We start from the raw sequence: 15,052 nt of genomic DNA on the forward strand, positions 1-15,052 counted from the left end.
CAAAAATCCAAATGGTCTCTGATGTTCCAACTTCACTTGTTGGCATATCGGACACTTAGCAACAAATTTTGCTATATCTCTTTTCATACCATTCCACCAATACATCTCCTTAACATCGTGATACATCTTGGTAGAACCAGGATGAACATTATACTTAGATCCATGTGCCTCCATCATAATTCTCTGTTTCAATTCTTCTACATTTGGTACGCACACCCTTGTACCAAATTTCAGAATACCACCTTTCAAATTATACTCAGAGTTCATTCCCTTTTGAACTTCTTCAATAACATGCTTTAGTTGAGGATTGTCTGAAGTTCCTTAATCTGATCATTCAATGTAGGTTTAATCGTCATTTGAGCTAACAAACTCCCCAAATACGAAACCTCCAATTGAATTCCTTGATCAAACAACGAATGTACTTCTCTAACCATTCGTCGCTTCTCAACTAAAGTAATGTGAGCTAAACTTCCTGCTGATTTCCTGCTCAACGCATCAGCCACTACGTTAGCTTTGCCAGGATGATACTGTATCGTACAGTCATAATCCTTTAGCAACTCCATCCACCTTCTCTGTTTGAGATTCAACTCTCTCTGATCAAATATGTATTTCAGACTCTTGTGATCAGTGAATATTTCGCATTTTGCTCCATATAGGTAATGTCTCCAAATCTTTAATGCAAAAATCACCGCTGCTAATTCTAGATCATGGGTTGGATAATTAACTTCATTCTTTTTCAACTGGCGAGAAGCATAAGCTATAACCCGACCATGTTGCATCAGTACACATCCTAACCCGATCCTAGAAGCATCACAATAGACTGTAAGTCCATCACTACCAGAAGGTAATGCCAGAACTGGAGCTGTTGTCAAACACTCCTTCAGCTTCTGGAAACTCACTTCACATTGATCATTCCAAATGAACTTCGCGTTCTTCTGAGTTAGCTTAGTTAATGGTGCAGACAACTTAGAAAAGTCTTGCACAAACTGTCTATAATAACCAGCAAAACCCAAGAAACTACGAATTTCTGTCACTGAACTTGGCCTTTTCCAATTCATCACAGCTTCAATCTTTTTAGGATCCATCTTAATCCCACTTTGAGATACAACATGTCCCAAAAATGCTACTTCTTCTAACCAAAATTCACACTTCGAGAATTTAGCATAAAGCTGATGATCTCTCAAAGTTTGTAACACAATCCTTAAGTGTTGCGCATGCTCCTCCTCTGTGCGCGAATAAATCAAGATATCATCTATGAATACTATCAGGAATTGATCTAGAAACGGTTTAAAAATCCGATTCATCAAATCCATGAAAGCCGCTGGTGCATTTGTCAATCCAAATGACATCACCAAAAATTCATAATGACTGTATCTTGTTCTGAATGCAGTCTTTGGAGTATCATCATTTCTGATCTTCAACTGATGATAACCAGACCTCAGATCAATCTTTGAAAAGTACCTCGCTCCTTGCAATTGATCGAATAAATCGTCAATTCTGGGTAAAGGATACTTATTCTTGATTGTGACCTTATTGAGTTGTCTGTAGTCTATACAGAGTCTCATAGATCCATCCTTCTTCTTTACAAACAACACAGGTGCTCCCCACGGTGAGACACTTGGTCGTATAAATCCACGATCAATCAATTCTTCTAATTGATCCTTCAACTCCTTTAGTTCTGCTGGTGCCATACGATACGAAGGTATCGATATTGGACTTGTACCAGGAACTAGATCAATACAGAATTCAATCTCTCGATCTGGTGGTAATCCAGGTAACTCTTCTGGAAACACATCAGAATACTCCGAAACTACTGGTACATCATTCACATTTCCAACTTCCTTCTGAACATCTCGTACCAGAGCTAAAAATCCTTGACATCCTTTACTTAACATCTTTCTCGCTTTCAAAGCCGAGACTAAACTGTTTGAGGTTTCCAACTTCTCTCCCCGTATAGAGATAAGTTCAGTTCCAGGTGCATGGAACGTCACTATATTCTCTCTACAATCCACATTCGCATAATGTCGCGAAAACCAATCCATTCCTAGGATGACGTCGAATTCTAAAACATCTAACAACAACAAATCCGCAAGCAATTCCCGCTCTCCAATTAACACAGGACACGACGGATACACTACAGTAACGTCTATGCTTTCGCCTACAGGTGTAGCTACTAACAATGGGTTTTGCAAAATCACAGGTTGAATTCCTAATTTTAATGCAAAACTCGACGATACAAATGAATGCGTAGCACCGGGATCAAATAAAATTGATGCATCATGCGAAGATATTGAAAATATACCTTGCACTACCGCATTTGATGCATTCGCCTCCTGAGGATTGATCGCAAAAACTCTAGCCTGCCCTCCGCTAGCAGTTGCTCCAGATCCTCGTCCGCCTAAGGTCCTTCCTCCACCACGATTACCAAAACCATATCCTCTTCCACGTTGTCCATTAAACACACTCTGGTTCTGTGCCTGCCCAGACACTGCAGGATATACAGGTCTAGGTTGTTGAAACACTGGTTGAACAACACTAGCACTTGAACCTTGTGGTCCAGACATAGGACATTCTCTAGAGTAATGACCTTGTTGTCCACACGTGTAACATCCTTTAGTTGCCCAATAGCATGCTCCAAAATGCTTTTTCCCACAAGTTGGACATAGTGGTACCGTTCCTCCTGAACTTCGTCCACTAGAACTTGATCCAGAGGTACTAAACCTCCTATCTCTTCTGTTCTTCTTAAACCCCTTACGATATGGTCCAGTGAACCTATTCGTATTAGAACTCGCAGTTCCTTCTCTCACTTGCTCACCAGGAACAGTGATCCTTCCAAATTGGATCAAAGTGGTTTCCATCTGGCGTGCACTATCGATGATTTGAACCAGATCCTTACTAACATCATATAGCAATCCAATATATTCGGGTCCTAGCCCCTTAATGAACCTTGAATTCACCCTATCTCTATCCAACATCAGATCAGGTGTGAATCGACTCAATCTTGTGAACTCCGTCACATACTCCTGCACCGTCTTTCCTATCTTATTCAGATTCAACAGTTTCTCTCGATAACTCTCTGTTACTGAAAACGGCAGAAAGAAATTCTTAAATCGAGTGACAAATTCATTCCAAGTCATCTCTCCCATACTTGGTTGAATATTCCTTTGAAACCAATCCTTCGCAGATCCTTTTGCTGACATCTCCACCATCAGTATAGACTGTCTTTCACTAGCATTAAGACGTCTAGCATTCATTTCTACTTCCTCTAAGAAATCTAATGCATCGTTCGATCCATCAAACTTCATGGGCGTGAGCCTCATGTAAGCCATAACGAGATCACGATCAACATTAGCACCAACTCTCTGCTGTTGATAATCTAACTGCTCTCTGTGCATATTTTGCACTTCCGCTTGATTCGTTTGCATGGCTGCTATGCCAGCTAAAAATTGTTCGAAATCAAAGCCCGGAATATTAAAATTTGGCCCACGGCCTCTACCACGACCTCGACCACGACCACGACCTTCGCCTGCTGCGGGTATCGCATCGTTATGAACGGACTCCTCATCATGAGCGTTCTCCTCATGAACGTTTTCATCATGCTGATCAGCCATTCTGATCAAAGCACGTCATCTATTAAAAATCTTATCTAACGTTCTAATCGTATACTATCAGGCTCTACTTACTCCTAACAAGCATACAGACTCGATCCTAAGCACAGCTGGGAATATTTAAAAACAAATGATGACTTAACGAATGACATGACAGAACCCTAGATGTTGCAGTAGACTCTATATATCAATTTCCTAGGTTCACATTCTATACGGTATTTAACATTGATACCACCTTTACTATCAACCACTTTTCGACTATCACTCAGTCAGTGGAAATGATACCAACTTTATCACCTTTATCACCTTTATCACTCCTTTCTTAGGCAGTGAAACCATTTTTGAATCATTGCTCTGATACCACCTTTGTCACGACCCGATTCTCGGCGTCGAGACCGGCGCTAGGGAATGGGAGTGGTTGCTCCGAAACCCGTAGCAAGCCTTAAAAGTACATTAAAAATCACTTAAAATTTTTCGCAGAATTCAAATCATTTTCGAACATTTTAAAATCGCAGTTTAAAAAGTTCTAATAAAAATTACCATTTAAAACATGCACATAATTTTCTCTTTAATTATTGCATTTTAGTTTTCAAAACCATTTCATTATGGTTTAACATGCATCTCATTATGCATACCATCTTACTATGGTAATTACTGCATTTCACTATGCAGGCCATTTCTCTATGGACTTAACCGCATTTCATTATGCAGACTATTTCATTATGGATTTAACTGCATTTCATTATGCAGATGCGCTCGCCGCATTTTATACTCGTGCAGTCGCTCGGACTTTCGCACAGTATTCACATATTACATATTATCAGAGTTTAAGCATTATAATAAAATATAAAGCATAAATAAGTCCAACGACTACTAAGGTATCACCGTTCATTATTCTAGCTACTGCAACTCTAGACACACAAAGGAAAAAGTCATTCTCACTTTATTCAAGCCAGGGATTTCTGGAACAAGAAATTGGAAATCCACACCTCAAACTACTCGCCTGTAAAAATATTAAATTCAACGGGGTCAGTTATAAAAACTTGTGAATGCGTACAACATGTACTAATAAACATTAATATGAAAGCAATGCATTCCAGATTACCGATTCATATGAAACCCTAAACCATGATTCATGTTCCTATATGCTTTCAAAACAGGAAACATAAATATTCCACATCATTTCATCATATTCGGGTTAACCTTTTCATGGCCGTATTTATTCATTTCTCTTTGTACTTTAGCCCGTCAAATCTGATCATTCATCTTTTACGTATGTGAAGGTCTTTAGACTCTTTCACCATACAACAGCAGTACATATATACCGTCGCCATTTCACTTTTTAAAAGGTTCAACCTCTCAGATCTCGGCAGTTTCTCTTTACTGCCTTTGGTCGTCTATATTCTGTTGCCTCTGAAGATCTGTTCACACAGAGTCTAGGCCGTCGCCTGACTTTCCAGGCCGTCGCCAGGATTCACACAGTATATTCACATGCAACCCATTCTAAATGCAATACCGGTGATCACACAGCACTATTGCCGCCCAATAATAAGCATGTTTCAATGAATCTAAATCGGTTTCAACACTATGAATAGTTCATGCGATTTAAATTCAAAATAAAATAAAGCATTTGCAAATCATGTAAAGCAGTTCGCAATATTTTTAATACTAATATTTAGCAGTATAAGTTGTAAACACACTCACAGTACTCGCTTATTCCAAATATAAAAATATCACCCGTTGAAATATCAAAACCTTTGCTCGCCGGTTTCCGCGACAAAACTCGCTGGATCTAATTTAGAAATTAAACATTAATAAATGTATTAACTCTAAATTCTAGGATAAACTCTAGACTGACTCAACCATATAAACCACATAATCACAAACCAAATTTGATTCCGACTATCTCTTTCCGCGTCATCGTATTTCTATACGATACACTCTATTCACATTAGTTTATTTAATTCATAAATAAACATAGAATTATAACTCCATATAATTCTAACACATATTCAATTCACATAGTTTTCTAAAAATCATTTTTAGAAAATCTCAACAAACATATCACAATTCAATAATCTCCAAAAATATTTTTCCGTAAAATATTTTTGACCCGGGGTTCGGCCCCCCCTTATTTTCTGCCAAAATCATTTCGGCACTAACTGCTGCCAAATGAGTTTAGGACTGAGCTAACATGCTCTATCCCCTCTACTCATACTCCGGTTACCGTATTCCGGTGGTTTTGGCCGGAAAACTCAAAAACGCTAAAAACGCTTAAAAATCAATTTTAAGCCATTTTAATCACCAAAATTCACCAAAATTATTTCAAATACATTTTTGATTTTTATCTTGTAAAAACAGCAGCCCAATATTTTTAAAATAATATTTTCCATTATTTTAACCATTAAAACCGAAATAATGATTAATAACCAAAACCGATTATTAATCCTTCAAAACACTTCACAAAAATCATTTAAATTCCATAAATAATTATCATATGTATTTCCAGAAATTTTTCATGAATTATTTCTGTCCAGAAATTAAAATGACAGTTTTACCCTTTTTAACAATTTTAACCGAATAAACAATTATCAAAATTTAAACCCGGTTACTAAATCACTAAAAATTCACCATTAAATATTTATTTATCATCATTCAAAAATTTAGATCAACCTTAAACAAACTCATTTCCAGAAATTTAAAATCGTTAGATTTACCCACATTTAAGCATTTTTTAAGCTTTAAAACAATTAAAAACCGAAACCCAACTAATTAAATTAACACCCGAAATGTTTAACATTTTTAATCCACAAAAATTTCACTTTAAAGCATATATAAATCTCAACATATAGATCAGCCCAAAAATTAAAAATAATTAATTTAATTTCACGGAAAAATTATTTAAAACCGAAACCCATATAAACAATTACTAAAACTAATTAACTAACCATCAAACAACAATTTTAAACCATCCTAAGCATGTTTCTAACACTTAACCAACATCAGCAACTAAAAGCTAAGATTTAAGATTGAAAGTATACCTCAAACGAACATGCAAACACACATACACGATCTACGCAATATTCCCGACAATTTTCGTGAAGAAAGTTTTGAGAGAAAATCAAAGAATAAAGCTTGGTGTTGTGAGTTATGGTGTATTCGGCACCCACAAAAATGAAGAAGAAGATTGAAGACTTGGGCACCAAGTTTAGCTTAAGAAAATATCTAGATACTTATTTGATGTTTCAATTATTTACAAGTTTGCCATTAGGGGCATTCTTGTAAATAATTTGAACTCTAGGGGCAAAATAAATTCAACTTTACCAAATATTCAAAAATATTAAATCATATCATATGGGCTGAGTTAAAAATATTTTTGGGCCTTTAAAAATATTTAAAATAATTATTTTTACGGTTTTTAGCGAAAAATCGCAAAATTCACTTTTAACACGTAAAATTGCCAAAAATCAAACTTAAGGCAAAACACACTCCAAACCACATTTTCACCCATATAAATTCATCACGTGAATTTATTCACCATTTCCGAGGTCCTAATTAATTAAAATTGGACACTAGCGAAAATAAACACTAATAATTCTACGGGGTATTACAGTCTTTCTTTCATTTGGCCGTTGCTTTTTGAGTTATGTGCCTCCTTCGCCTGGTCGTTGCTTTACAACATATATTCCTCCTTTTGTTTGTTTGTTACCTTATGAGATATGTATCTCTTCTTTTTGGTTGTTGTCTTGCAAGATATGTATCTGCCGTTGCCTTATTAGATATTTATTTCTTTAATTGGCCGTTGCCTTATGAGATATGTATCTCTTTAGTTTGGTCGTTGCCTTATGCAGATATGTATCTCTTTAGTTTGGTCATTGCCTTATTAGATATGTGTCTCTTTTGTTTGTTCGTTGCCTTATGAGATATGTATCTCTTTAGTTTGGCCGTTGCCTTATGATATATGTATCTCTTTCGTTTAGTCGTTGCCTTATGATAAACGTATCTCTTTTGTTTGGCTGTTGTCTTATGAGATATGTATCTCTTTTGTAGCTTGTTTGATTAGGTTTGATCGCGATCCTCGCATGTTGTTGGCCTTTTGTTGTGTTTGTGCTAATTTACTTCTTTGAAAATTTGATTGTAGTAAAATTTACATGGGAAATACTAATACAAAAATGAAGGCTATTATCATCATCTTTTTATCCTTCGGTCTTTGGTTCTTTTCTCCTCATGAGCCAATCATTAGCTTCTTTTATGGCTGTTGTGTAGCGTCTTGACGCGATAATCTGATTTCCTTTAACGCTGATGGCCCCTCCCGTAGTTGGTATTTTCATCACTAGGTTTTATATGCTTGTGATTGCCCCCGAATCGCACATGAACGATCTACCCAGTATTCCGTTGTAGGCCAGCGACATATGCACGATGGAGAACAGTGTTTTAATTTCTTTTATCTCTTTTCCTCCTCTCTTGAACTTCGTTATTAGCTTCGCTAAGCCTTTGGGTTGAATAGGTGTTCCTCCTAGTCTCACTATGGATATTAGGCAATGTTTGAGCTTTCCAAGTTTGCCTCCTATTCCTTTATATGCCTCCCAAGTCATTAAGTTCACCGCGCTCTGTTGAGCAAGAACTGCAAGTGACGGTATCGCGCAAGTAATATAATCTGAAAGTACGGATATCGATCCCATAGAGACAATGGACTTAATGACTAATTTTAAGAATTATTTTATCCGGTTAGCTACGAAAATAGTTTGAGAATTTATGACGAAATTAAACAATTAAAAGAGACCAATTAACAAATAAACTTCAAGTAATTGAAATCAATAAGTTCAATTGATTTAAAATCTAGTATTTAGAAATAATAAGATTAAAAGGCTCAAGGTTGATAATTCCGAATAAAAATATAAAATCATGAACAATGAATATCTTGGTGATTTTATCTAGAATCGAGCTATTCTAAATCATCGAATCCCGCTCTCTTAAACCTCAAAGACCGATAAAATCATAATTCAATTAATTAATTGATAAATAACTCGCTCTCACGACATTAAAAACCGAATTAATCAACTGAATTGTAATTATGAAGCAAACCTCAAACATCACCTAAATTCCAACCCGCTCTCACGGCGTTGTCCTTTAAGTTCTCAAGATTACCTAAATCCCAACCCGCTCTCACGGCGTTATCCTTTAAGCTTTGGATTACCTAGGTCTATTTAATTAACAATCTCTCAATTAGTTAATTAAACATGCATCATGAATCAATCTCTCAATTAAATCCAAGCATTAGGTTTAATAATGGAAACATGATAGTAAATCATCAATAAATTCAAAGTCAATCAATTATATATTTGAACATTCATATCAACCCTTGAACAAAAGGTTTAGCTACCCATTGTCATATTGACAATAACAATTGATCTGTTACACCTTGAGTACATAAGAGATAGAAGATAAAAATAGTAAAGTAATCTATTCTAAGTAACACAAAAGTCTATCTAACTTTATGTCTAAGCCTAAGTGACTCTAAGTCTCTAAGTCAAAGTACAAGTCTCTATATATTTTTCTCTATACAAATAGGGTCTATTTATAGAGTCACTAGGAGTAAAGCTCAAGCCAAAGATATCATCCTTCCATATGGAACTTGAGTGATGATCAAGTTGAACATTTTTTTTCTTTTGAGGGTGGAGTAATGATCAAGACCTTCCATAACCGTCTTGAGTGAATCAATCTTGACTTATCTTGTTTCCAAAAGAGTATATCTTCCTCCCTTAAGGAGCTTTTAGCTTGTTGTCAAAGCTCATTTCTTTTGAGTGCAAGTCAAGAAAGATCACTCTATTGAGTGTGAATCCAATTTATGTTGTTTATAGAAAGTCTAGTGAGAGCCCTCCAAGAATTCCCAGCCTTTTCTCCCATGCGCACAATATTTTGCGTATTTCCAGGTCTCAGCTAGCCCTTGGCTGGCCTGATGTCGTGGGCCTGCTGGAAGCCGGCTGATCTTCTGCCTTCTCTTCTGAACCGGTTCGCTTTGATTCAAACCGGTTTGGACTTGGGCTTGGGTTTGGCTTCGTGAATCTTTTTGGCTTTGACTATTTTTGCATTTGACTCTGTTTCAATCACAAATACCCCAGAAATGATAAATATTTATATTTTTCATAACAACTACAAAACAATAGAAACTAACTTTTTGAGCTTTTATTTTACAAACAAAGCGCTATAAAATAGTGAATAAATGCTATAAAATCTACGTAAAATAATAGCTTATCATGCTCCCTTCGTAGACTAGTAGCTTCATGACCAGAAAATTGTTGATGATCGCTTCTACTACCAAGGCATCATTGTTTGGTCCCTTCACATGCGTCCCATCCTCTTTAGAGAAGTTGACAATCTTCATTGTGCTCTGCTCTCCTCTTGTTTGCTCTGTTACCTACATTATTTCATCCATTGACCTTTTCTTTCCCGCCTTCATGTTTTTTCCTCCAATGATGACATTTATAACTTCGGGTGATTTCCTTCTTTCTTTCCCTTTCTTCTTTTTTTTTCTTTTCCTCTTTGTCGGCTCCTTCCTTTCGATGCTTCTTCTATTCTTTATGGCTCATAAACTTACTCAGCGATCCAGACTCTATCAACCTCTCTAATTCTTTCTTCAATCCGTAACATTTCTCTGTGTCGTGCCCATAGTCCTTATGGAACTTGCAATATCAATTTTTGTCTCATGTTCCTGTTATGTGGATTATCTTTCGGGGCAAGGTCATTAACGAACTGCTTTCCTTGACCCACATTAGGATGTTGTCCTTTATCGTATTCAGTGGAGTGGACGTCTCAGCCCTGTCGCCGTATCTGCTTGACCAATACTCGTTGCGATATCTGCTTTCGTTCCTCCAATGACTAGCGTCTTCGTACAGTGTCTACCTGCCAATGCTCCGATGACTCACGTTATAGTCTTTTCGAGAGTGGGATGATTTCCTTTGTGAGGTGCCTCCTTTGCTTCCTTCCTTCTTTGGTATGTTGTTATTTTTCTTTCTCCTCCCGTCGTCTACGTTTATGCATTTTTGGGCCACCGCCATTACTTCTTTGTAAGTTTTGGGCTTTTTGGAGCTCAACTTGTCTCCTAGAATTCCCATTTGTGTGCCTTTCTTAAGGGCTTGTACTACCATGTTGTTGTTTAGGTCCTCAATATTCATTTCTTCGTTTTCTATGTATGCTTTCAACGTCTCCCCTTCTTCTTGGCGACATCTGTATAGTTCCTCTAAACTTCTTTTTGGTGGAATGTTCGTGAAGAACCTTATTACGAACTCCCAATTTAGTTGCCTCCATGTCGTGATTGACCCGGATTTTAGACTATTGTACCATCATTGCGTTGTGTTGCTTAGCGTAGTTGGGAACGTCTTGCAGAGTATTGCGTCTATAACGTCTATGAGGATCATCTTGTTGTAAAATTTTGTGATGTGGATTTTAGGGCAGCTGGTTCCATCAAAGTTATTAAAGTTGGGAATCTTGAGCCTTTCTCGCCATTCTCTGGCAATACGTTCGTGGCTAAGGGCGACTTCCCACTGGTCATGCTGCTTACTTGGACATGCTCTCTTGATTTTTCCTCAGTTGCATTTTTCATTGCTTCTACTATCAGACTCTGTACTTCTATTAGATCCACACCTTCCGTTTCTACTTTTGATTGTCTCTTGTTGGTTGGATTTGTTGCTTCCTTCTCCTCGTCTTACACTATGAGTACATCTGGTTCTTTGTCTTTGGCGCTGCCTCCTGCATGGGATGTTTTCCTTCCGTCTTTCGCTCGCCCTCCAGTTGTGCCTTGACTCTTACTCCCTGGCGTTTGAGATAGAAGGGTCTTCGTAGCCTCCTTGAGCATCGTTGCAGCGTCTTCTCAGAAGCGCCTCATTGAGCTGTCCATTGTTTGGTTCATGGATTCTTGGAAGGTTTGGTCCGATCCTTCACCTAGGGTTGGGGTTGGACTACCGAACCCTTGGAAGAAGATGTCGGATCTCCCAATCGCTCCTGGTGACATGCGTGTCCGGCGACTGCCCTCTGTAGATCCTTCTTGACCGGCTGGTAGTGTGGTTTTCTCTTTGGCCGTTTTTCTTGGGGTGTCTTTGTTGACGTCAGACATCGCAAAATCCAATTAGTGAAATTTTTGTTCTGGAGTTGATTCCCACAAACGGCGCCAAATGATGGATCCGGATGTTGAACGTGCGTCTTCAAGACTGCCAATGGGACAATAGAAAGAGAATCGGTTAGGGGTGGGTCTCCAAACTCCGTAATCGCTCCGAAGCTCAAGTGAGTGGTTGTTCCGATAATATTGTGTACATTGGTCATGATCAGTTGTACCTTTGAGCGTATGGGTTCAGGTCCTATCTATAGTGTTTTCAGCGTATCTGCCTTCTTTTGGACGATGTGGGATTTCCTTGTGGTGCTTTTACTATCTTGTTTTATGCTTATTCCATTATTTATCTTTGATTATGTTTGTGATAATAATCACATTTTAAATGATGGTTATTTGAATGAACTCATGTTATTAAATTATTGATTTATAAGATATTTTGATTAAATGCAAAGTGTTAGTTTTATTGTGATGAATTAATGTTATTGTTTTTTTGTTTCGAGATAACCATTTTTGATTAAACACTTTTTTTGGTTTTAAAAGATTTTGCGAGTTTTCAACGCGTTACTGTTACTATGAGATATCAATTTTTTTTGTGATTTCGAGACGTTTGTGAACTTGGCGTATTTTGGAGATACGATTTATTTGATTTTATTACGAATATGGATTTATTGCTTTGATTTCAAAATGGAAATGAGGAATTATCCGTTTCTCCCGAGAATGTGATGTTCGGGCTGACTATGTTTTTAATTTTTGGATTTTAATTATCATTTGTCATTAGACCCGTCTATCTTGAACGCATTAGAGTAAGAGGAAATCTAGACGAGCAACATATTGTATTGTCGATTGTATATTCAAGTTTCTATGAGTTTATATTATTATATTATAATTATTAAAAAAAATGTATGATTTTAAATATGTTAATTATTTTAATATCGTTTTCAGAATATTTTTTATATTACTGCAGAGATATTAGAACATGCTACCAATACTATTGGGTATCAAAAAATTCTGTCAGCACTAGTATTGATCAATTTTTCATGTATATGATCATATATGTAGTTTGTGGATATACATATATGGATTGAATGTCATGTGCTCGATAGACTTTCGTACTCTCCGATTTCACAGTAGATGGAATTTGGGACTCGTGGGCTTCAATACTTTGTGGATTGAGTGAGATCCGCGATGTACTCAATGAAATTACATACCCTCGCGCTTCATGATCCTTTGTATTGATGATCATTTATATTAATATCATGAAGATGGTTTAGCATTCCATTTATTTCTTCAATCATAAAATTTATTATTTCAAATGATTATTAAATAGTTTTTGATTTAAATTAGATAAGTAAATATAATGATGTGAACTTCCTTAGTTTCAATTGACCGGTGTTGTTTTCCACTTCAGATTTAGTGTTTTTCTTGCGGAGCGTCACCTACGATATCTTCTTTCCTAAAAGTTTATTAATATTAAAAGAGTATGTAATTATTGTTATTAAATTTTAAACTGCAATAGTTAATAGACATCCATTTTGTTTATGGTTGTTCGTTCGGGCTTGTCTGAGGTTATAGTTGCATGAGACAATTAGCAAAATACCTAAAAAGAAAAAATATTAGCATTTGTTAATGCAGATTCTCCACCTTTATTTATCTACCTTATAGTGTTTTATATTTACTTTTTTATTCTTTTATTTTGTTTCTATACTCCATATTTACTCTACATCCAGTTTATTCTTTTTTTTTTATCTTCTTTTCGTTTTTTTTGTTGACCAATAGAATGTATTTATTCTATTGACTTAGATTGCTGACGTGTCAATTAGTTGTTATTTGATTGGTTAATTGTAACACACACTAATAGTGTGAGTAGTTAGTTAGTTAGACAGCTGGATTTGTATATAAACAGCTAACTCTGTAATCATTGACGGTTAATTGAATGAGAACATAATTTTCTCTCAATTTCTGATTTAACATGGTATCAGAGCTCTAGGAATCAATCGATCCTAGGGTTTTCAAATCCAAATTTCTTCAAATTGAAGAAGAAGAACTTGATAACAGAGCAAGAATTTTGCTTTTAATTGATGATCATGGAGAATCCTGGACAGAGCAGCAGTATTAACCATGGAACAGCACGCAATTCCGCAAGAACTGGAAATGTCTACAATGGCGATCCACTTTTATTGCAATCATCTGATAATCCCAACAATACACTGGTGAGTTCACCTTTAACTGTCTATAATTACTTCAGCTGGAGTCGAGCAGTTAAGATTGCTTTAGGAGCTAAAACCAAATTAGGGTTTATAAATGGGAAATGTAAAATGCCTGATGATGAAGATTCTGATGCCTATGAGCAATGGATTAAGGTAGATTGTATGGTTATATCCTGGCTACTTAATTCAATTTCACCAGAATTATCTGCTGCATTTCTTTGTGCATCCTCTTCTAAAAATCTTTGGGATGATTTGAAACAAAGATTTGGACAAAGCAATGGACCAATGTTGTATCAATTGAAAAGAGAACTAGCTTTAATTACTCAAGGAAATGATGAGATATCAGTCTATTTCACTAAACTCAAGAAATGGTGGGATGAACTGGATTGTATGATAGTGATGCCTTCTTGCACTTGTGGAGCTATGAAAAACTGTGTGTGTAATCTGAGTAAGGCAATCACTGATTATAATACTCAAGACAAGCTAGTTCAATTTTTGATGGGGTTGAATGATGAGTATGAATATACAAGGAACCAGATTTTGTTAATGGATCCTTTGCCTAATGAGAATAGAGCATATTCAATGCTTTTAACTGTTGAGAAACAGAGACAGATACTTGGTCAAAATGCTACTTCTGTGGATAGTGTGGCACTCTTAGCTAATCCAAATGGCTATGACAAGAACAACTGGGACAACAGAAAGAAGTATGCTCAACAAGAATATAAGAAAGATAACAAGGAAAAGGGACATTGTGATTACTGCAACAGAGATGGGCATGTTAAATCTGGATGTTTCAAACTTATTGGATATCCAGAATGGTTTAAAGGAAATAAAGTGAAAGGGCAACAACAAACCTCCAGATTTGCAGCTCAGACACAAACAGCTTATGGCAACTATAATGATGAGAACAATGATAACAGGAAAGAGACTTGGGATCAGCCAGATAGCTTTACCAACTATGAGCAGATGGGAAATACTTTAGCAGGAATGCTGAAATTCATTAAAGGAAAATCAACCATGGAAGCTGCTTCTAATTCTGGAAAGTTTGCTGGGACAGTGGAACGTGCATTTGGAGATCCTCTGACTTTTGCAGGTATGCTCTCACCTTTTGCTCTTAGTGGTTTTGGATT

At 36.5% G+C, this 15,052-nt stretch overlaps 1 protein-coding gene across 1 annotated transcript; it reads right to left on the minus strand.

Moving 5' to 3' along the window:
- Nucleotides 1-296: 296 nt before the first annotated feature.
- Nucleotides 297-3,611, minus strand: LOC126687763 (uncharacterized). Its single transcript, XM_050382319.1, has 6 exons — nt 3,341-3,611; nt 2,303-3,274; nt 1,530-2,209; nt 1,370-1,421; nt 786-1,225; nt 297-593 (listed from the first exon to the last, which is right to left on the minus strand). The coding sequence occupies exons 1-6, from the start codon at nt 3,609-3,611 to the stop codon at nt 297-299; spliced, it is 2,712 nt and encodes a 903-aa protein (XP_050238276.1).
- Nucleotides 3,612-15,052: the final 11,441 nt, after the last annotated feature.

Source organism: Mercurialis annua, linkage group LG6 (genome assembly GCF_937616625.2).
Source record: "Mercurialis annua linkage group LG6, ddMerAnnu1.2, whole genome shotgun sequence".
NCBI classification, from domain to species: Eukaryota; Viridiplantae; Streptophyta; class Magnoliopsida; order Malpighiales; family Euphorbiaceae; genus Mercurialis; species Mercurialis annua.

What these genes read in the sequence shown, in the direction of transcription:
- LOC126687763 (XM_050382319.1), bottom strand. Translation starts at nt 3,611, where the DNA reads ATGGCTGATCAGCATGATGAAAACGTTCATGAGGAGAACGCTCATGAT. An exon ending in AGTTGGTGCTAATGTTGATC is followed by an intron (nt 3,275 to 3,340) that starts GTGATCTCGTTA and finishes ACGATGCATTAG; the next exon opens with ATTTCTTAGAGGAAGTAGAA. An exon ending in ACTACAGACAACTCAATAAG is followed by an intron (nt 1,422 to 1,529) that starts GTCACAATCAAG and finishes GGTTATCATCAG; the next exon opens with TTGAAGATCAGAAATGATGA.